Here is a 22,566-nt window from a genome sequence, read left to right on the forward strand (position 1 = left end):
ACTTGTGTTTAGAAATGTTTCTTCTACTAGATTGATTCTTTAAAACATATATATAGGTTAATATTTGGATAGGGAACACACAGCTTTACCAAGAGCAGATCATGCCTAACCAACTTGGCAGTCTTCTATGATGGAGTTACAGCACTGGTAAATAAAGGAAGGTTAACTGATGTCATCTACCTGAACTTGTGCAAGACCTTTAACATGGTCCTGCACCACTTCCTTATTTCTAAATCAGAGAGATATGGATTTGAAGGCTGGACTATTGATTGGGTAAAGAATTGGTTGGATGGTCGCAGCCAGAAGATTGTGGTTAATGACTCTGTGTCCAGATGAAGGCCAGTCGTGAGTGGTATGCCCAGGGTTCCATCTTGGGACCACTGTTCTTCAACATCAATGATCTAGATAATGCGATTGAGTATACCTTCAGCATGTTTGTTGATGACACCAAACTGAGTGGTGCAGTTGACACAATAGAAGGAAAAGAACTGGATATGCTCTAAAAGTGATCACGTAAGAGTCTAATGAGGTTCAGCAAGACCAAGTGCAAAGTTTGCACTTGAGTCAAAGCAATCCCAGATATGAGTGCAGGCTGATTGGAGAATTCATTGAGAGCAGACCTGCAGAGAAGGACTTAAAAGTCCTGGTGGATGAGAAGCTGGATGTGAGTAGTAATGTATCCTTGCAGCCTGGAAAGCCAGCTGTATCCCTGGCTGCATCAGAAGAGGGGTGGCCAGCAGGGAGAGGGAGGAGATTGTCCCCCTCTTCTCTGCCCTTGTGAGGCCCATCTGGAGGCTGGCATCCAGGCCTGGGACCTAGAGTACAGGAAGGTTGTGGAGCAGTTGAAGTGGGTCCAGAGGAGGGCCACGAAGTTGATCAAAGGGCTGGAGCACCTCTCCTATGAAGATAGGTTGAGGGAGTAGGGCTTGTTTAGTTTGGAGAAGAGAACGTGCCAGGGAAACCTCACTGCAGCCTTCTACTACACCCAGTCAAGCTTACAAGCAGGAGGGGGACCAACTTTTTACATGATCTGATAGTTAGAAGACAAGGGGGAATGGGTTTTAAACTAAAAGAGGGCAGCTTTAGTTTAGATGTTTGGTGAAAATTCTTTACTCACCGAGTGGTGAGGCCCTGGCAAAGGCTGTCCTGAAAATTTGTGGATGCCCCATCCCTGGTGGTGGGGTTGGATGAGGCCCTGGGCAGCCTGAGCTGCTGGGTGGCAACCCTGCCCACGGCAGGGTGTTGGGACTGGGTGGGCTTTAAGGTCTCCAGCCTAAGCCGTTCTATGATTCCATGATCTAGTTTAGAGAAAAAGGCACAAAAAGGCTACATGATTTTCTGAAGGCCACCCACCCTCTCTGTGTGAGAATCTCTCATAGCAATGCTCTGTCCTTTATACCAGAATTTTTACCTTATACTGTATAGCATAAGGCATTTATTGATTTGATCAGGATGGTCTGGAAAGATTTTCCTTCCCTGGAAATTATACACTTCGATAGTTATCTCGTTACCCTGGAAGTATGGATTGTTCACTTTGTAATTAACTAAGTCAATCAATAGAATTGTTTTTAATTAGTAATGTAATTTAACAACTGAGCTTTTATTAAAAAGCAGCAGTTAGGTTCATTGTCCTTAGATTTCACAACTTCCTAGTTTCTCTTCCTTTCTTTGTGGCTGAAGGTAAGCTTTGATCATAAAAAAAAAATCCGAGCAACTGTTTTGAAATCCTTCTTTCTTCTCTGTTGATGGTTACTGCTGCAGTTAGCTAAATCCTGTCTAACCCAAATGAAATCTAGCTCAAGCCTGAGGAAGATATGGATAATATAAATGGGTGCCTTTGTTTGAATGGAGAGCAAAAGAAGAAAGACTGCTGGTACTCAGGAAGCCTCAGGACAACGCTATGGCCAACTTTGCAGTCTGTAATTCTGACTTGTTCCAACATAGCATCAGGAGACCTAGTATTGTTTGGAGTGGAGTAACTCTTCAGTTTAGGGGAACTTAGACAAATTCAGGTATGTGTCTGACCCCAGCAGCCAGCTCTGTGGATGGACTCTGGTGTTTAGTGGAGATCTGAGATAATTAACTGACCCAGGGATTGTTGTTGCGATGAGCATCTCCTGAGTCTTCTGCTGCTGCCACTGTTGCACAAGATGAAGGGCAGTGTGAGAATGAAGTCCACAACTGTGCCTTTGGCTCAGTTTTTTCTTTCTATTCCCTTACAGCATCAAACGCCACATAAATTAAATAAGCTGCCAGTGTGCTGTAGTTCATGTCTGGGAAAAAAAAAAGTTAGATTCTCTGTGACTGAAAATGTTTTGGTGATCTGCACGTGCTCACCTGTCTTGTAGCTGAGAATCTGGTTAATGTCATCCAACTTCAGTTTTTCTTAGCTCCTCCCTTCCCTGATCCTTGTAACCTGGAGCACAAGGCTACACTGAGTACTGCTAGAGCAGTGATGTGTGACCAGCTACAGCACAGAGAGGATGACATTTATGTTGATAGGACGTTAAGTTTATCTACTATAAAAGCTATTTCCCTAGTAAGAACTGTCTGGCGAGATAACACCTCTGTTTTGCCTGCTGGAAGAAAGACTTATGTTGGTGTAGGAATCCTCTTTAGTACTAATATGTTACACAGAAATATCTTCAATGGTAAGGCTTTAGAGAGAATCCATTGTTTATATAGCTGGGGAAGACACCTCTGTGCAAATAAATTAATCTCCATCTGCCCTGTTAGGAAGTACTTCTGGAAGCTGTCAAGATTTATCTGCTTACACTGTGATTCCACTTCTCCTGAAGGGACATTAGAGGCAACTGTCTTTGAGGAAAGTGCCATCGCCGTACCTCCTGACAGATTGTATGTGCTTTATTTCCCATAGTTAGGAAGGTGCAGAAGGCATTCAGTGCCATGAACTCTACAGAAAATTTTAAGAAGAAATACCATAAGCCCTCAATTTGAATATATGTATGTACAGCAAGGCCAGTTCTTTTAAGTAGAGCTTAAAGTATACTCTTAAATCACTATAAGAGCACTTACAGAATGATTTGCAAAACTGTGGAGTGTTCAGCATTTCTTGCTGAAGTCAGTAAGATTGACCAGTGCTGTACATTTGAAAAACAGTTATCGCAGATGTAGCCTTAAGTGTCTCTCTACTGAGAGAAAAGCATCAGTGGAGCAGGACTGATAGCAGCTGAAACCCTGAGGACTTTTTTATGTGGTATAACAGACTGTCAGAAGAGAGGCTGTGGTGTTCAATAATGATGACTGAGGGACAGGGAACGTGTGTTTGGAGGTAGGAACAGCTGCTGAGGGTAAGAATCAATCATATTACATTACTGCCAGATGACAGGGCCAAAGTGTGCCTGACGTTGACACACAAATAAAAATTAGGGGTATGTACAGAAATCAAAGACAGTTTTGGCTCCAAGAGTTTAGAGTCTGAATGGGCAAAAGGTGGTATTGCAATTTTATAATTCCGTTTTTGTTTTTTTTTTTAATGGGAAAGCAAAGCTAATATAGAAGGGAATAGCACTTTAGATACTTCATGGTACCCAAGACTTTCATTATAGACTGATAAAATATAGCACTTCAGGCTTTATGCTTTAGTTTTTTGCAAGCTGGCAGATCTCAGCTGATGTGGGACATCCTAAATACCATCCAGTGCCTCATAAGAGCCAACTGAGTGTGGTTTGAGCAAGGGCAGACTGAGGGAGGAAAGAGGTGCATTAACAGAGCTCCCCTGGGGAAACACCATATCCTCCCCTTCCCTGCCCCTCACAGCTATCTTAGCTCCAGCAGCCAGTTGCTTTCTTAAATGGATTCACAAGCAGTCATACCAGGAGGCAAAAATAATAGTGTTTTGTTTTAAATGCTAGTAGGGTTAGACAGCTGGCCCTGCTGTTGTGATGGCAGCATGGTGGAGCAGTGTGATGAGCTGTAGCTGATGGGAGCTCGGTGAGGCAGTGATGTCCCTATAGCGCAGCATGGTGACATTACACAGCTGAGCAGTGTGTTTGTGTGACTGATCTGATAGCCAGTGTTGGCAGAGCTGAGGATTGACAGCTATGAATGGCACTCAGCACTTTGGTGGAAGCCTGGAAAACTTGTGGCAGGACCCTGATACAGACATGGCTGTGATGGAGGAGCAGTTACACGCTTGCTCTGTGACCACTCACATTTACTTATTGAATTAGAACCTTCCTATACACTCCAGTACAGTCTGCTAAAATCTCTGGTTGGGTTTGCTCCTGAGAAGAAAAGCAGGCCTCTCATCTTGGTTATTTCATAAACAACATCAAGCCCAGAGGTGTCAGGGGAAGGGAAATGTTTCCAACTGGGGAACTGAAAATAGCTGTGGCACTGAGTCTGCCTGCTGACTGCAGCAGCTCTTCAGTGAGCAGGTTTGTAGAGGTAAGTCAACAGATGAGACAGCTGGCCTTTCAGGTCTTGAGGCCCACACTGAAATTCAGCTGAAGGATCCATGGATGTTTGTAGTGCTGCTTACACCTTCATTTCTATGTACACAGTTCACAGGGCACAGCATGATGTACCTCACTTCTTGCCTGCTTGAAGGACTGCAGTCAAACATGACTCCCAGTGGCACTGAGGGACATCATTAGCGTCTATGGTTGTAATGGGTTGGCAGTTGGACTGAATGATCTTAATGTTCTTTTCCAACATTGATGATTCTGTGATTCTATGAAGAGCAAACTGTAGAGATCTGCAGAGGATGCACGAGTAGGTGCATGTGGGAGTCAGTGGAGATCAAGATGGGGAGGTTACCAATGGCATTGAAACCCAGAGGCTGAAATAGCAGAAGGGCTAAACATCAGAGCAATACTTCAGTGGCAGAGTTGCATGGATCCTCACAGATGTGCAGATCAGAATGTAGGTGTATTATCTAGCTGTTTGAAGAACCATGAACAGAATTACATGGCTATGCCAGGTCACCAATTACTTGCTTTAACACATCTGTGTGAGGGAAGCTTGCATAACACCTGCCCACACTAAGCTCAGCTCAAGCTGTTGTTATCAGTCCCTCACTCTCCTGAGTGCTCCAAGTATTTGCAAAATAAGAATCTATAATTTCTAGGCTAAAATAAAATGCCTATTCCTTTGGATTGGGGTAATTGACCTATTCTCGGTGCCCTACTCAAGAGATGTAAAAGCTTTAATTACTGGTTTGACAAGCTGACTTTAAGGACAAAACCCTTTAACTTGAATTCTTTGCTTTTCTCCTGGCTGCACGTAACTCAGCCTGCCCAGCTAGCATGTCTCATGCTTCTGACTCACGGTATTGTGATAATAGTGTCTAGTATCAGACTAGTCATTATGTTAGCAAAAGTGTCTGAAAAAACACTACATGCTGGAGCAGCACACAAAATTGCAAGCAATTTATTTACTAGGCACAGAAGAAATGTAACAGAGTAGGGCTTAAAAACGTAAATTTATGTGCATTTCATACTAGAAAAGGTGATTTCCTTTTCAGATCATGAAACTGAATAGAATCTGTCAGTGAGATCTATGAATACAGCAAGGGTCCAGCACTTTCACACAGCCCTAGCTTGAGAGTGACCTATACCTAATGCATGTGTTTATATTACCCACTGATCAGTGAACAGAACTGTTTGATTATTCATCATCAGGAAGGCATTACCCATGATCTTTCTCATGCATCCTGAATGAAGACTGCTATTAAAAAATGTCTGCACTTACTGAGAATTAATCTCTCAGGTACATATTGTACAGTGGGACTGCTCAGGGAGTGCCTTGTTGCTCTCTTTGCTCTCTTTTCTTGATAATATTAAAGCTCAAATATTTTAAGTAAGCTACTCCTAAATTGCATCTTCCAGCATGCAGTTAACATAGAATCATGGAATTGTTTGATTTGGAAGGGTCCTTAGAAGTCACCCAGTCCAACCCCCCTGCAATGAACAGGGACACCCACAGGTAGATCAGGTTGCTCAGAGCCTCATCCAGCTTGGCCTTGGGTGTCTCCAGGGATGGGGCATCCACCACCTCTCTGGGCAACCTGCTCCAGTGCCTCACCACCCTTACTGTAAAAATCTTTTTCCTCATATCCAATCAAAATCTCCCCTCCTTTAGTTTGAGACCATCTCCCCTTTTCCTATCAAAACAGATCCTGCTGAAGTCTGTTGTGATATTCTCTCCCCTTTTTTCTTATAGCTTCCCTTTAGATATTGGATGTGCATACACCACTCTTTCAGCTTGCAGGCATATCTCAGATTAAATAATCAGTCATTTCTGTTGTTCTTTCCAACAGCTTCTTCACCTGTGACCCAGCCTCTGCCTAGGTGCCCTGACTGTCCTTTGAAATAATAGAATTTGTCCCCCACATTCACTTTTCATTTGCATGATAGTCTGCCAACAAGAGCCAGCCTCCAAGCGAATGATTTCCTTCTTCAATACAAGACAGTCCTCAGAGGGACCTATCTTCTCGTTCTCTCAGCCCAGGCACAGTCCCTGCCCAAACTCCCAGCTGCAGGGCTGTGTAAGCTCCCCTTGGGAAAGGTTTGCGCTGTGAGCTCCTGACTCACTGAAGCATCCAAACACAAGCACAATCTCTGCTGTCCTGACACATCCTCTTATGTGTTCAAGCTCATAAACCGTAGACCACTTGCCAGGTCTTCAGGTGTCACCAACCTTGAAATGGCTTGTGACAGACAGGGATGTCATAAAACAGCTAGTGCTGCATCTCAGTCACTTTAAAGCTTGGCAATCTAGGTGGCGAGCAGCACTCCCTGGAGTGTTTCTGATGACCTAAGCAGATCAAGTTAGAACTGGCTTCTGTAATTTTTTTGCTTCTCCCAGACTCTGCAGGGAAGACAGATTCATAGGACTGTGAACTGAAAGAACAAAGATGCTTTTGCTGAAGTAGAGATCTTCATCAAAGTTACTGATTCACCACCCAGGTGTATATTTCTGTGGATGGGCAGATGCAAAAATTTCCTCCTGCACAGGAATTTAAGGAAACATATGACCTGCATTAACCACATTTGGGCTTGAAGCTTATGTGCTGATAATTTCCACTAATAACAATGCAAGTGTGCAAAATATAAGTAGCCTCGTGATTATTAGAGGGACAAAAGTGATGAAAGTCAAAGGGATTTTATCTTTTTTTTTAGTTGCTGATTATTCTCTCTTCAGGGCACTTTCTTGGTTGCTAATTATTTTATTTTGTTTCATCAACCTTTGGATCTCTTCCCAACACATTATCTACAGTGTTTGCAGCACTCATGCTCTTATTTGTTAGATGCCTGCCAGCCTGAATTATTAGAATCTTTTTGATTTTCAAGCGATGTGCTCCTGCTTCTTGTGTCCGTGTATCATTTATTGAGTAGATTCAAGCACCTTTGATGGCACTGCTGCTTACCCCACCTTCTGCTGTTCAAAATCTTAAAGAATGAGAGAGAGATCTTGCAGACCCATTTGGAATGTGCAGTTCTGATTTCTTCACTAGCACAAAATATTGTTGAAAATGTCATAGACCTTCTGCTGTTTCACTGTCCTTTTTCTTTTCCCTTTTTCTTTCTTTTTTTTTTTTTTTTAATTGAATTGCTCCATTGCCCCAGAATTCTGTGCTAAAAAGTATTAGACCGACACCAGAAAATGAGGCTATAAACCACATCCTGGCAAGTCAACACCTTGTGCTTTGGCGCATTGGCTGTTGTTCCTAGCAAAGGCAAACAATACCAAACATTTATCAGATGAGAAAACAAGTTCAGGATATCATAGGAGGATCCAGATTTAGTGGAGAGACATCTTTCAAGATCTGTTCTGGTAGCAGCTCTGTCAGTCTGTGACCCAGCCCTTCTGTCTTTCACCGCAGGGGTTAACACAGGTTGTTCTCATAGCCCTTGAAGGCAGAAACTCTGCACAACAGTGAATGGGCTCCTAATGCTCTAACTAAGGTGTTAGCACAGGAGAACCAGCAGTTACCCAGGGAAATCATTAATTTGGCCTTTTTGTAACAGTGTTAAACTCCTTTCTGGAAGGCCCTGTGCTTCTGAGTTATTTGAGGCACCACAGGTTATGCAAAAAGTACCTCTGTCCTCCTTGCAGGGATGCACAAAGAGGGTTTTTAGTTCTTCCTTTCAAATATACATCAGTCAATATACATGTTAGAGGCTTGCAAAGGCCGTCTCTTGTCAGGGCCAGAAGTTTGGCTGTGCTTCTCTGAAATGTGCATTCTCCTTACTGGATAAAATGAAGAAAAAATTGTGGAACGATGCATATTGCTGTTGATGATACTGTAAGAAGCAGAAAATTGGAATATTTAATCTGAAATATGCCTGTTTAAGGTAGACAAGATTTGTTGTACTAAAATAAGTCCCAGGAAGATTAACTAGTGGCAAGATAATGCATTCGTAGGTGCACAGTAATCTGCATGTGTTAATGATAGATCTCTTAATCACATGCCTGCACAGCTGATACAGATCTCTCTTTCTCTCTCTCTCCTGCTCCTCTTTGTGGATCATTTAGTTTGCTAAGCCCATGGCTGTGTCCCCTCAATGTCACAGAAAGTATACGTGCCTTTGGTGACACTCAGGAAGGGGGGAAGGACATGTGAAAGCAAGTCTTTTTATATGAAAGATAGATGTTGCAATTTATACTGTGAAATATATAATTTATATGTGTATAAGTGAAATATCAGACTTACAGTACACCATCTCAGTATTTAGCAATGTTCCTACCCCTGTGCCTGTTGGTAAGCTGTGCTGCACTGTACCAGTCTTCTCAACCCAGTTCTACTGCAACAACAAGCCCAATGCTGCATCCCAGCTGCTCTATCTTTGCTGCTGGTACACATTGGTGTCAAGGTCTTTTTAACTGAAGCAGATGCAACTGACAACCACTTCATGGCTCTTCATTGCTCTCCTGGATTTGACCTTGAGTGCAACTGCAGCTCAAGCTCTCTCTCTCCTGCCAATTGCAGTCATTTGTGTAACCCAAAATTAGGTTATTCAGAGTGTTTGTGTTACATGTATTTAATGTCATGTTGTGTGTGTAATGCCATCTTTATGGGTGTTGGCCTCTGAGTCTTTGATAAGCATTTTCACAGTTTTTCTGGACTTTTTTTATAGTGTTTTTATAGCGTGTTTTATAGTGTTAGATTTACTGATGTGTTGTGTCTGTCTTTGAGAGATACATAACCACCAAGAGCCTGGTTCCAAGTTCCCTTTCCTCTTCTCCTGTAGAAGCCTTCCTATTGCAGAACTGAGCTCCTTTTCCAAACAGAAACTCTTGACAGCGTTCCCCAGCCACAACTATTATATTTTCCTGGGGAAAAAAAAAAAAATCAGGAATAGATCTAGAGAAAAATATTCACTTACCTCTGCATGGTTTACTCTGCGCATGCTGCTTGCATTTAAGAACACACTCACTGATTGTTCATGAGACAGTGAACCCATGTAGCAGAATAAAAGCTGTATCTTATTTACATTAATGAATAAGATGAATGAGTACAGCATTTCCGAACAGGCAATGAGAAGAAGAAAACTAAACAATATTCACATATTAATTAAAATAAGAGCTCTCCACTGAAAAAAAAAAAAAAAAAAAAAAAAAAAAGATGAGCCTATTAAGATTCTGACAGCTGTCCGTAAACTTATTTGTGGAATGATGGGCAGGAGAGGCACCTTGGGAAGCGGGGTTCTTAGGGCAGACAAAGTCATTCACTTGATGCACATTCTGGTAAAGGGAACAGCCTGGATATTTTAATTTATTCTTGTTGTGCTTGATGGAAAAAAAAGAAATCTTAAATCTCAGCTGGAGAATTCACAAGACTTCTTTGCTCTTTCGATTTGCTTTATAGTTCTGCGGACTCCCACTTGGGAGGCATTAGCATCAGTAATAGCTATAGTACTTAGGGCTTATTGTAATGTGTTTCATCCGCAGATCTCAAAAAGATTTGCAAGGTGAGTGCAGAATTATAATCCCCATTTTAGAGAAGTGGAACAGATATGTAAGAAAGACTTGGTCATATGGCCAAGGTTACACAACAAAGTGGCTGTGACATCAACTTAATCTGATCTCAAATACCAGCATGGGCAAAAGGGGTGACTTAGGCCTTATTTTGCAGTGTCATTCAATAGCAGCAGAAATTAGAGTGCTGGAAGAATTGGAGTCCTAATGAGCACTTCAGAATACATACTGAGGTGTATTTTTTTTCTTAATCTGAAAATTCACTGCAGGTCTCTGAGTAGGAATGAACACACTGTTGAGTTATTGAACTGTTCCAACTGAGGTACCCAGTATAGGTGTCTAAGGTAAATGCCCAGCCTGTCCATGTGGCAGAGGGAGCCGCTCAGAAAACCTGTGACAGGAACCTGTCTGTCTTTGGAGTTTCACTCAAATAGCTGAATCAGAGATGTCAAGTCAGGCAATGCGAACAGCTTCTGACATATCCAGTTCTAAAATTAACATCAAGATCTGCATAGTCATTTAGTAGTGTATCCTGTCAACATCTGTGACAAGTGTGTGCTTTGTCTATGTTTGTGGAACCTGGTATCCTTTGCCCAGGGATCATCTTATCCAGGTTTTAAATTCTCACAGCAAAAATTCATTAAAGTCAGATTCAGCAACAAGCAAGTGTGGCAGCGTTATAATCCATGGAGATAAATTTGAATATTAGAATTACTTCCATTGTCAAGATGACAAGACTGCCACAAATGCAAAATGCAACAGTGGTAGTGATATTTCTGAAATGGGACTGTATGTTATTCCCTAAGTGTGTGAAGGGACAAAATATTTCAGTGCTACGCTGAAGGGGGTTTGAAAGTGCTGCCTACCTTTATACTCGAGCAGCTGGCTATCTCTTGGCAACCTGCCATCTAGTAATTTATTACATGTCCACAGGGCATTTGGTTGGAGAGACATATGTTAGTGCAAGTGTAGGGCTGGTATCAAAGCTTGATGCCAGTGACATGGAACAGAGGCTCTCAGAGGGTCTTGCACATCTGCCTACAACTATTCACAGACTGCAGACTTTGTCCTTATTTCTATCCACTAGGTTCCAGAGCTAGAATTAACACAACATGAAGCTCATCTCAGGTTTAGTTTTAAGGAAGCAGCTAGACAACATTTACTGCTTTAGATGCTGCAAGAATGCTAGGTAAGTAACGTGAAATCAGAGTGTAGGTAGTCCAGGAGGAAAATTCTGTATTTAGACATGAGCCACGCTGTGGAGAGATATAAGAAGTGCAAATATTTCAGTGACTGTAGAGTATAAAACATACTGGTCGTCATGGTTTGCATTCTATCAAAGCCGTGAAATACCTGCATGCTTTAAAAGCTGTTTCACTTCCCTTTGAAAAGAAGTTCCTATACTGCCTTGAGAACGTGTAATTAATGGGAGATTTCATCAACCTGAGTGAATTATGGATCACTGAAGATAAATTCAAAAAGAGATTGCAATGTAAGCAGAGCCACCATGATTGCATAATATCTTCCATGGTATCATCATAGAATGGCCTGGGCTGAAAAGGATCTTAAAGATCATCTAGTTTCAACCCCCCTGCTGTGGGTAGGGTTGCCAATCACTAGACCAGGCTGCCCAGAGGTATTCTAGCCCTATGTGGTTGTTAGTAATTCACTGCACTGGTTTGGAACAGTATGGCTTGTTTTGGTTTGGTTGAGGCAAACTGCTGGCTCAGTGTGCTCATCTCACTGTTAGCTCCACTGCTGCTGCTGGTGCAGTCCTGCAAAGGTGAACTGTCTGGTGGAAATGTCTTCTCATTCTTTTAACAACCTGCTCTCACACGTGCCAAGGAGTCGCCTATCTACAGTATAGGTATTTAGTCATTAAACTAAGACCCTAAGGTATAACTTAATACCCCAAGGTATTAGGTGTGCAATTGAACTGTGTGCATGAGGATAGAATGCCTGTGGTGTAGTTTGGACACTGAATTGCTTTGCAAGGCAAAGCCTGTGGTAGATGGAAGATCTATGAGTCTGCTTGAACATCCAGGTGCACACTGCATCTGGCAGAACCCAGCCCTGTGGGGAACTCTGATCTGGGTACAAGGAGTTGATTTTTTGAACTTGACAGCGAACAACTCTCGTAAGAGTGCATAAGTCACTGATCACACTGGAGCAGGAGGTAAGGCACCAGAATTTCCATCACTAAGTCACTTTGTGTCTAGACAGGAGGAAAAGCACTTTTGTCTCAGCTTCCAAAATTATATAGAGGAAGTAGTCACTGAGATGGCATGGTCCATATAGCATGATCCTGAACATAGCTCTGGTCTGGACTAGAGCCCACCATTTAGAAAAACATCTCGTTATAATTAAAACATTGTTGCGGTGGATTCACTACCAGCATTCTTGGTACATAGTTCCAATAATTAATTACCCTGACTGCAGAAAATGCCTGCCTTGTTTCTAGACTGGAGCTGGGGTGTGGGCACAAGGTCTGCGTCTCTGAGAACTGAATCAGAAAGAGAGCTGTGTGGGCAATATTTGGTCTACTTCATCTCGTATTCAGCCCCAGTTTATACATAAATCTTCTGCGGCAACTTCTGTTTTCAGGATTTTTTAACTGGCCTAAATGAACCTCATAGCAGCTATGCACATGACTATCCATGATACTGAAGATGAAGTGAGGTGCCACATAAAATTAAGTGGTTGTCCTGCTGAGAACACACCACTTTTGAGATTACGGTCCACATCTCCTGTCCATCCTGGCCTTTAACTTCTGGCCCTCATTCTTCTTATACATGAAAACTTTGTAATACTTTTTACTGTCCTTAACATTTACCAACAGTGCAGTGTAGAAAATGCCTGGGAGTTAGTGCCAGCAACTTGCCTCAACCACAGAAAAGACAGAGAAAAGACTGAGAAATGTAATTATCCCAACAATTTTTCTTTAGCATCTCCATCACTTTTGGAAAGTTTCTTGATATTGGAAAAATATGGGAAAAAAAGAACAAGAAATCCGATCCAAAAATGGGCTGGTCCAGATCCTGGCACTAAGGATTAGAGGAAAACTTTGGGACATGTTGTGAGTGCCTTAGACTCATTGATTTCAGTAGGTCAGACTGTCAAACAAGAAGACTTTTGCCATTGAAATCACTGGAAAAATGATTTCACCCATAAACTTAAATACAACCACTTATTATTCTCAGAAGATAAATTTTAAAAAGAGCACAAAGCAAGGGGAGGTTATCCTCTGATGGTCTGATATAATATTTTTTACTTTTATATACCTTATTTTTTCATTTTGTACTTTTAATTCACATGATGAAGTTTTCTGACAGAAGTGGATGTCATGTGCAAGCTGAGTTCCTTGTTTTTTTCTTTTGCCTGTCACTGGCTGCATGTTCTCTATTGATGTCTTGTTCCTGGTACTTGACCATCTTGTCTGTGAAAGGAAGCACTCCAGCTGGCTTGCCTGATAAGAAGAAAGAAAAGTTTTCTTGGTTTAGTCACTCCACAGAAACCCATGGTAATGTTCCACTGCACTTTGTGTCCACACTACGCATATTTGTATGTGTGTTTGTCTATATATCTCTATAAAGACTGACACATAATGTATCTTTGTATATTTCTGCATGTGCGTGCCTTGCTTTTGCTATTGCTTGTGCGGTGTCCTCTTCATGCACTTAAGATAATAAGCTGTTCTGCAGATCAATCTCTTGCTAATGTCTTCAAGATTGTTTACCATTTGCAAATAAGCTCAAATATGTCTTGAAAGTGCTTTACTTCATCCTCAAAGATGACATACCAAATATCAATATTTTTGTTTTGTTTTTTTTTTCACTGATGGGCTTCATCTGGACTGAAAATTTGAAAATTTTAATTATGAATGTCTCTTTTTCTTACAGTTTATTTGACTCTTCTGTGCACATCAAAATATGAATCCAGTTGATTTCTTTATTCATCTTTCTGAACAGACAAGATTATTAAAACGTCTAGTCTTTGTAAAGAAACAGGCACCATTAGTGTACAGTATTTCACTGTTATGTCAAGAGTGCTAGAGAGACCATTATTTCATAGGGTCTGTGTTCCTGAATAACACAATACAAGAACTTACAGATTTCCAAAGACATATGTTGGAGGCGCTTGCATTATTGGGATGGTGCGCAGGAAAGATGTTGAGGGACATTTCTACCATAATGCTTTCAAAGCAAGAACCCAGGACACCTTTGGAAGAACCTTCTGATATCTTTCTAGCTTCTGAAAGGATTTCTGAGCCCATAGCTCATAAAACATCTGCCCAACTGGAATGCAGAGCGTATTTACTCTCTCTCCTTTATTTTATTTTATTTTTTTTTAAATCAAGGGCTTACTATTAGATATTTTTTTATTAATGGTAACCTATTTTGACAAGCTATTAGAAGCTTCTCTCCCAGCTAATAGTGCATATTGTCAAGACTCACCTGTGATACATATCCCATCTGAGAGACCTAACTCTTCCATTATTCAGTTGGAAGAGACACATTGAATGCTGTCCTTTCTTCCACCGTAAGTTGAATGTTAGTATGTTGAAGGAGTTGCAGTTCATATAGGAGTTGGGAGAAGTTTGTGTAATGGAAACAGTGAATCTTTTTCATCTACAGAAACAAATAAAATATTACGGTTTCATAATGGATAGAAGATGTGACACCTTCTTGAATCCCAGTGAAATAGGTTCACACCTAAGATTGCTTTCATTTGATAGTTATTCCATTATATTTCTGTAAAAGTGTAGGAGATTCTGTCCAGTACTTATTTGATGAGTGTCAAAATAAAATCTCTGCCACAGTTCATATTCATTAGTTTCTTTGTTGGTAATACCTGAAAGGGTCTGAGAGTTTGAATTCCCCTCTTTACCCCTGTAAGTTCAGGCTCTAAGTGTAAGGTTAAAACCCATTAACAGTGGTATACAGCAGATGGGCCATCAGTATTATTTATGTGGAACTTGCTATCAGGCCAACTGAAACCTTTTATCTGATTCCTTCTCAGTCTGGGACTTGCTATTTGCACTCCACTACAGTAGAGACTGGGAAGGGCAGTGAAATGGTTGGGCTGGTGCAGGTAAAGAGGCATCTTCCTAAGTTTTCATTGAATTAAGCTTATTTCTTGGTTTTGCCAGATTCTCTCATTTTCAGTGATTCTCATTCATAACAGTTCCTAGGAACTGACTCAAAAAGAAAGCAAGCAGCTGACTCTTTCCCTTTCTTTAGCGTTTGAGTAAGCAGTATGTGTTCCAAAAGTCTACCAGCCCAGCCTTGTGTGTGCAGGGAGGCAGTAGACTTGCTCAGCTAAGCGCTTAATCCTCGGGAGCTGCAGCGGAGGGTCTTTTAAATAAGACTGATGTGATTCATTAATAGATGTGTCAGGTTCTAATGGCCAACCCTCTCTTTTTCTTCCCTTTGACTCTTACAGTGAGCATGCCCACCAGTGAGACCGAGTCCGTGAACACAGACAACGTCCCTGGAACAGATATTGAAGGCGAAAACTGCGGTGCTAGGCTAGCGTGAGTACATATACACAGTTATATGTGTGCAGGTGCTGGCTTGAGCTTGGTGGTTTAAAGCCAAGGCAAATGTTAGACTTGTTAAGGGGAAAGAAACCACACTATGGGTGAAAAGAGGGTGGAGAAGATCTGCTGATCCCAGTTCTTATCTTAATTGCAATGTAAACTCACTCTGGATGTTAGTGGAGAGCCTCTGGGATTACACAGATATAAATAAATCACAGAATTCCCACAATAAGCAGAGCTGGGTTTGCATAGTAGCTAAAAGAAGAACTGATGGATAAGTGTTCTTATTTTAAAATTTGTCTTTAGTGATAGTTAATCAAATTCAGTATATGCAGACCGAACAGTGGAATTGACCTGTATATTTTAATTTCTCTAATGGCTCCTCTGCACTTTACAGTGCCTTGTAAATGAAGTACACTTGATAGCTGCCATCCTACAGCCTGAATTACACCCTTAAAGTGCTAAGCACATCATAGTGAAAAATAAATGCAGAGTTGGGAGGGGGTAAAGCCTTCTCAAAATCACACCATTGTAGTAAGTAGACAGACTCAACAACATGTCAGATAGCACTTATGGAAGACATTTATATAAAACATATAAGATATGGTTTTTTTTATCTTCACAGTGTAGAATAGACCAGAGGAGTCCTTTCTTCCCTTTTGCATGACTTAAATAAGAATGGACCTTATGCTGCCTGTAAATATGTTTACCCTCTTTAATTTCTATAAAAACTGGACTAAGCACTGTGCTGGAATATTTTGAGACTCTGTCCTGTCCTTGGACATACTTTGAGCCCTTCTGTTTGATCAACTGCTGATCATAAGTACCTAAGAAGAATTCTGTTTCATTAGGCCTGTGGTCCAGTGTTCAGACCCTGACAGTAACAGGAGGGGAAGCATGCAAGGCTGGTCTTTTCCTGCCTTTTATTCCACTTTCCTGCTCCTGATTCATGATTTTGTGTTAGAGATCTTAGAGGAGATGTTTCCCATTTTTGCCTTTAGAGGCCATTTATGGACCTGTCAGCCATGGATTTATCTGAAACTGCTAATGCTGCCTGTCCTCACGGTGTCCTGTGGAAGCAAGTTTCAGCTGCTCTACCTGCTGTGTAGACAAGTAGTTTAGTGTATCTGTTTTAAGCTGATATACTACTACTTTCAGTCGATGCCCTTTCCTCCTTATACTGTGAGATTCGATGATCAACAGTTCTGCTTTCAGCTAATCTATCACTTTCATGATTTCATAAACCTTGATTGTATCTCCCTCAAACACCCCTGGCCTTCTCCTCTACAGACTGAAGAGGAAGCAATCTTATCTGCATTACAAGACATGATATGTGGAATGTTATAAATTCAGTCTGCTTTCCTGGAAGTGTCAGCCAGTGGCTTACAAACCCTAGAAGACAGTATGATAGCATTCCTTCTCCTGCTTGCTGTTGTCTACCTGCTGAGTCTGGTTTAGATTATAAACTCTTTTCAGAAGGAACCAGACAAGATCTATTCACAGCAATAAGGCAGTTAGAGCTCTCCCTTTAGCACCTCGCTTAGCTGCCTGTGCTCTTGTCACATAATAGGAAGCAGCAGCTGGATATGTGACCACTTCTTCCAGCTGGATCTGATTTGGAGAACTATCTCTATTCTGCAATTATGGTTCCTAACACAATGGGTCCCCTGGTGCTACACAGTGCCAACAACAATGGGAACCGTTAATATAAAGCTGCATATATTTTTAATATTACAGCTTGCATTCATTTAATGTCCTTAATCCCAGAGGATCCTAAAACACTTCGTGAACTGTATGTGCAGTAATTGTTTTCACAGTGTTAGAGTTTAGCTACCTTCAGGGTAAAATGTGACAGGTGTTTAAAAACATAAGGGGAAAGGACATGAGTGTATAAGGAGGTGTATGAGGGATAACGTGTTTTGCTCTGAAACAGTATGGGGAATTTTGGCAAGGAGCACATAATTCTGTAAATTGGAATGTGGCCAGGAGAACTGAAGTTTAACCCAATTCTAAACATAAACATGACTTAGAATGGAGTTTACTGAAAATGATCCAACATATCCACAGGAGAATGACAGTCCTATGGTCTGGCACAGCGCTCACTATGCCTACACTGTTAGGAGAAGGGATAGCTATGTCCACTGCATTTTAACAAAGCAAAGAAAGATGACAGGAAAATGGAACTTTGTTTCTTCTTCCCATGTTGTAAATCTTAAAATAGTGCCTAAGTGTCACCAAAGCAGTACTTGTAAGATTGAGAGAAATAAACGGTTTCCTTGCCACGTTCCACTTCATTTGGAGATAGGTGGCATATAGTAGGGAAATTGAAAACTGTTATTGAGAAGGGGATTTTTTAACCCCCCTACCCAAGGACATTCAAAATCCTCAAGGCCTCAGGGAGATTGCTTTTCATCTCCAAGAGATGAATGGGAGCCTTCAACCAGGAAAATGAATGACTATCTTTGCATTTGAAAGTCTGTACTGAAATACAAATTTGTCAACGCTTCCTGGCTTTGTAAATTTGTGGAGCTGCAAATTCCTCTCTTATGGGTAAATTTTGATTTGTCTTGAGCTCTGATTCCATCAGGAATATATAAAATGTAAGCAGGGATTTCAGAACTGATTTGAGTAGTAAGTAACACTGGTGGAACATGACTTAGAGCATCAGAATTTGGTCAGAGCATCCAATAATTAACTCAGTGCTGTTCAAGGATAGAAGTAGTTCTTTTGGGAAGTTGAGTTTTTCAAACATGTTTTTCACGTAGTACCGGTGAACTTTCAGTAAGTGTTAATGATTGTGACCATGACATCCTGATTTACTGTAGTTGAAGGTTACGCCCAGACTCTTGAGCACTCCTCTGCCTTCTGAAGTTTGTCTTTTAGAGCAGAAATGGCTAGAGAAGTTTTTTTGTTCATGTTTTGTTTTTGTTTTGTTTGAGTTTCATGTGTTGAGTTTCAGATGACTTTTGATTTTGACCAGCCAACTAAAGTCACCCAGTGCCCAGAAGTCCCCATCGTCTTGCTATAAGCACATTTTTCCCAGGGGTCAGAATCTGCAGTGGGCTAGCTGCAGCTAGGCTCCCTGAAGTATCAGGGAGATTTCAAGGCAGATGTAATATGTTTATTTATTTAGTGGCATCAAGCTGTTAGGGCATTTAATCACCTCAGCAACACCACCACCATGGTTACAGAATGACCTTGCCATCAGAATACCCGTGTGATAAAAAGAAAACGTACCTAGGAGACTGAAGGAAAAAGCGTTTTTATTAAAGATAACTCTGAATTACTGGCTGTTCTTTTTGTTCTTATAAAAAGCTGCAGAGCTTTGAAAGGCATCATCTGTGAATGACAGAAAGATCTGCTTGAGAAGCCAGGCTCAAGCATGTCTTTTGGAAAAGGAGATCTTCCCTGACAGCCTTTCTCAGCTCCACAGAGACATATGCTACGTGAGATCAGGAGACTACCTCTCAAACACACACTGTCTCCTACTGATTGTTTCAAAGAAGCTTTTCTTCCTATAGTATCCATACTATCATCTGTGCTGTCTGGAGCAATGCCAGACTTTAAACCAGCTGGAGTATCAGGAAGAATGTAGTATCTAATCTCTTTGCTTAGTGTGTAAATCCAGTTGCTTAAAACTAAAACAAACAAGCAAACACAAACTTTGTTCATATTCGTCCTTAGTAATTCTGCTTTCATCAGGTGAGCTGTGGCAGGGAGTATTATCCTTCCTAAAATGGGTGCTACCTTTAACAGGCGTCCAAATTTAAAAAAAAAAAAGGTCTTGTGGGGTTCCATGGAGCACTGAAAAATGTCCCACAAATTCCACAGTGTATCATCTCTGTCATGACACTGCCTTGTACTGCACTGACATCTGCCCTGTAGTAGAAACACAACAGCTTTTATCCTCAAGGTCAATGTCAGGAAGTGGAACTTATCTTAATTCTGGCGTGTTACAGCTTTAATAACCTGTTGCCTCCAGGTGCAAAGAAATGTGTTTTCTCTACAACAAGTATCAGTGAGATAAACCCAGAACTAGGAGCAATGGGTTTCTGTTTACAGGACAGCCTTATACCTCCTTATACCTAATAATGAGTAATTTCTGTGAGCCTTTTTGAGGCTCAGCAGGCCTCAAATTCCTGCCGGCAGACTGTTGCTCATAATCAACAGTAATCTGTTCTGCACAGGATAGCAGCATATATAATCTTCCAATACAACCAGAATGCTAATTTTCTAATACAACCATGCAGACCTGGAGTGCCACAATAGAACTTGCTTTTATAGGTATGTCTTAGCTAAAAAAGAGACCTTTGTGGAAACTAAGTTTCATGGAGCTACGGTTGAAAACTGAAGCACTGGAGCTCAAAGGGGAAGAGAGCTTAAAATGATCTGCTTTCCCTGAAATAATAAGCCACTTGGCACTTTCACCTTGGTGGGGATTTCCATATATTTGGGGGACAGTGCAATTGCTTTTCCACCAAAGAGGGTTAAAACAGTAAAAAAGGATAGAACAAAATGAACAACCTACACTGGCTTTTCAGAAAATGCAATTCCTTAAAATAATATAGACAATAGAAGCTTTCCTTGGCAGCCAAACCATCGGTGATTTTCCTTTGGTGCTTTTCTGTCTGTACAATAGCTCCTTATGCAGCTCTTGCAATAATCAGCATAGCAGCCAATGGTAAAGGAGAAAGGGTCATTCTGCTTTCAGGTTCGCTACAGTTGCCATTGGTTTTGACCTAATGAGAAGATAGATTCCTTTGAGGACCAAATTCTCAATCACATCAGGAGCTGTGGAAAGAAAAGTTTGCCAAAAGCTCTGAAACCTCTGCTGACTTCAGAAGGAAAACACATGGCAGCAATCCTTACGTATCAGCATTCACTACTGCTCTCTTGTTTATTTATAAGCAGGGCATTCTTGTTATTCACAGTCAGTTCTAGGTATGTGTCTCAGGACAGCAGCATGCCCTTGTGGAGGAGGCATTATCTTCCTTCTTCACATTTTGTGATAGGCCTTACCTGTGACTTGCCAAAGGGAGAGCAGGGTTATTTACTCACTTTTAAGTGCTGGCCTGTTTCTCCAGTCTGTTTCCCAGCTCAAGAAGGCCTAATAAATAGCAAACCACCTAAACTTTAAGATAGATAGATCCAGTTTTCTTAAGGATATTCTTTAGATTCTTATTGCTGCTAGCAAACAGCCACCTCTCTCTTAAACTCAGCATCACTCCTTTGGGTCAGCATGCTCTTCAGTGCTTGATTTCAATCCACTTCATAGTTCAAGTTCTCTGGGGCCAGTCTTCCATGGTGTTTTGCTTGAAGCTTTTAATAAACAGACAGAAATGAGAAATGATTATTGTGTATCACTGTATAATACTGCAGTATTAATTGTATTGTAGAGAGGATAGCGTGTGACAGGCTGGAGGTCCATTGCTTCAGGACAAATTGCAGAGATGTAGCTGAGGGTAGAACTTATCCCTAAGACTTCATTTTACTGAGAGATTATGAGGAAATGAAAATGTTATGTCACTGTATACTCTTGTCCTAGGAATGTGTGGAAAAGGACCCTGGGGTGGGCATCTATTCTTCAGCAATTCCAGCATCCCTACTAGAGCAATGAAATGTCCTTCCTTCAGCAGGTAGATAGAAAGGGAAAAACGCTTTCCAAGGCTTTGTTGTGCTGCTTTATCTCTCAGAATATGGGATATCTCACTACATCTGAATTATGCTCATTGTCCCAAGCTTATGCTGATAAAATTTTTATGTTTCACTGTTTTATCTGCATGCAGTATCTTTACCTTAACCAGGTAAGGTTTAGAAGAATTTTATAAAATTAAGCATGGCTACTCAAATGATAAAAGTCTGATTTCTGAGTTAGCCTTTTTTAAGATGTAATCTGAGTTGCATGGGTCCTATGACAAAAACACTCAGTAGTGATTTGAAACAATTGTCATATAAGCTCTAATATTATGTTTGGGAAAAAAAAAAAAAAACCTACTATTTCTGAAAACATATCAGAGCTCCACCTGAGGAAGATCTCTTTCTTTCAAAGACATAAAACATCTGGAGTATGAGGTGTACAAGAGATTTAAACTTGTGTTTAAACCTGTATCAAAGAATCTGATTTACGCTGAGCCCCTGGCAAGTGCCAGTTTGGAATGTCACAAAGAGGCCATTTGATGACCTGAAAAATGCCATAAGTGCATTTTTGTGTATGGTGTTAACCCTCATTCTGAAAGGCAAAGGCTTCTTGATCACAGGCATCATTTAAAAAAAAAATATGTTTCAGATTAGGGCATAATATTTTTAAAAACAGTTATTGCACAATTTGTGTTTCCAAAACTCAATTTCATTCTCGGATTCTGCCTCTAAATATAATCTCTTCCTCCTCCCTTGTCCTGTTCTATATATATATCACACCCACACTTGTGATAAAGCCTTCTGCCATAACAGTAAGGCAGTGGGGCGGGGGGAACAGCTAACCTGTCGGAGCACTGAATGCACTTGGCTGTTGCTCATAATGCTCCAAAGATGTAATTATCACATGCGTGATGAATACTACACCTGCCACATCTCTTCTGCTTAAATAAATAAAAAATTCCTTAAATGCAGCAGAGCTCCCTCACTGGGAAGCCATCATCAGAGAGGTCATCAGAGGACTTCATACTCCCTGTCCTTCACTTTCCACTGGGCAGTACCCCATTATATCTTTCTTGCTCTCTTTCCACCCCACCTGAAGCTTTCTCCTGTGAAAGTCTTCCCTCTCTTTTTTCAGCACCAAGCCTTGTCTCACATTGCACTATTTTTATTCTTTTTCTTTCTCCTGGCCTTGTCTGATCCTTCCTATTGCCTGTAAATCTGATCCATTACAGTAGGCAGGCCATTTTAAGCAGGACTTCTCAGTAAGATGGTCGGATAGCATTAACATTAAGGATATGCTGTGTAGGTGCTTCACCAGCCATTGTTATTACAGTTCCATTGTCTCCTCAGCATAATTTAGCATTCTGTTCAGCCTGTGCATTATTTCTTCTTTATCAAAAGAATTCTTGCATGTGTCTGAAACCACGCTGCTGCCTAGTATGTGG

General features: G+C 41.1%; 1 protein-coding gene across 21 annotated transcripts in view; it reads left to right on the forward strand.

Annotated features, from left to right (window-relative positions):
* The window catches only part of CACNA1C (calcium voltage-gated channel subunit alpha1 C), a 467,840-nt gene that overhangs the window by 337,218 nt on the left and 108,056 nt on the right, over positions 1–22,566 (forward strand). For 12 of the 21 annotated variants that reach the window (XM_090145296.1, XM_090145280.1, XM_090145336.1 and 9 more), the window contains 2 exons: positions 13,391–13,465; positions 15,388–15,478. In XM_090145296.1, coding sequence (XP_090001422.1) covers positions 13,391–13,465; positions 15,388–15,478 — 166 coding nt within the window. The remainder of the gene's footprint in view (positions 1–13,390; positions 13,466–15,387; positions 15,479–22,566) is intronic. The other 9 variants (XM_090145397.1, XM_090145362.1, XM_090145350.1 and 6 more) reach the window with 1 other exon arrangement.

Source organism: Phasianus colchicus, chromosome 1 (assembly GCF_987193195.1).
Source record: "Phasianus colchicus chromosome 1, bPhaCol1.hap1.1, whole genome shotgun sequence".
In the NCBI taxonomy this organism is placed as follows: Eukaryota; Metazoa; Chordata; class Aves; order Galliformes; family Phasianidae; genus Phasianus; species Phasianus colchicus.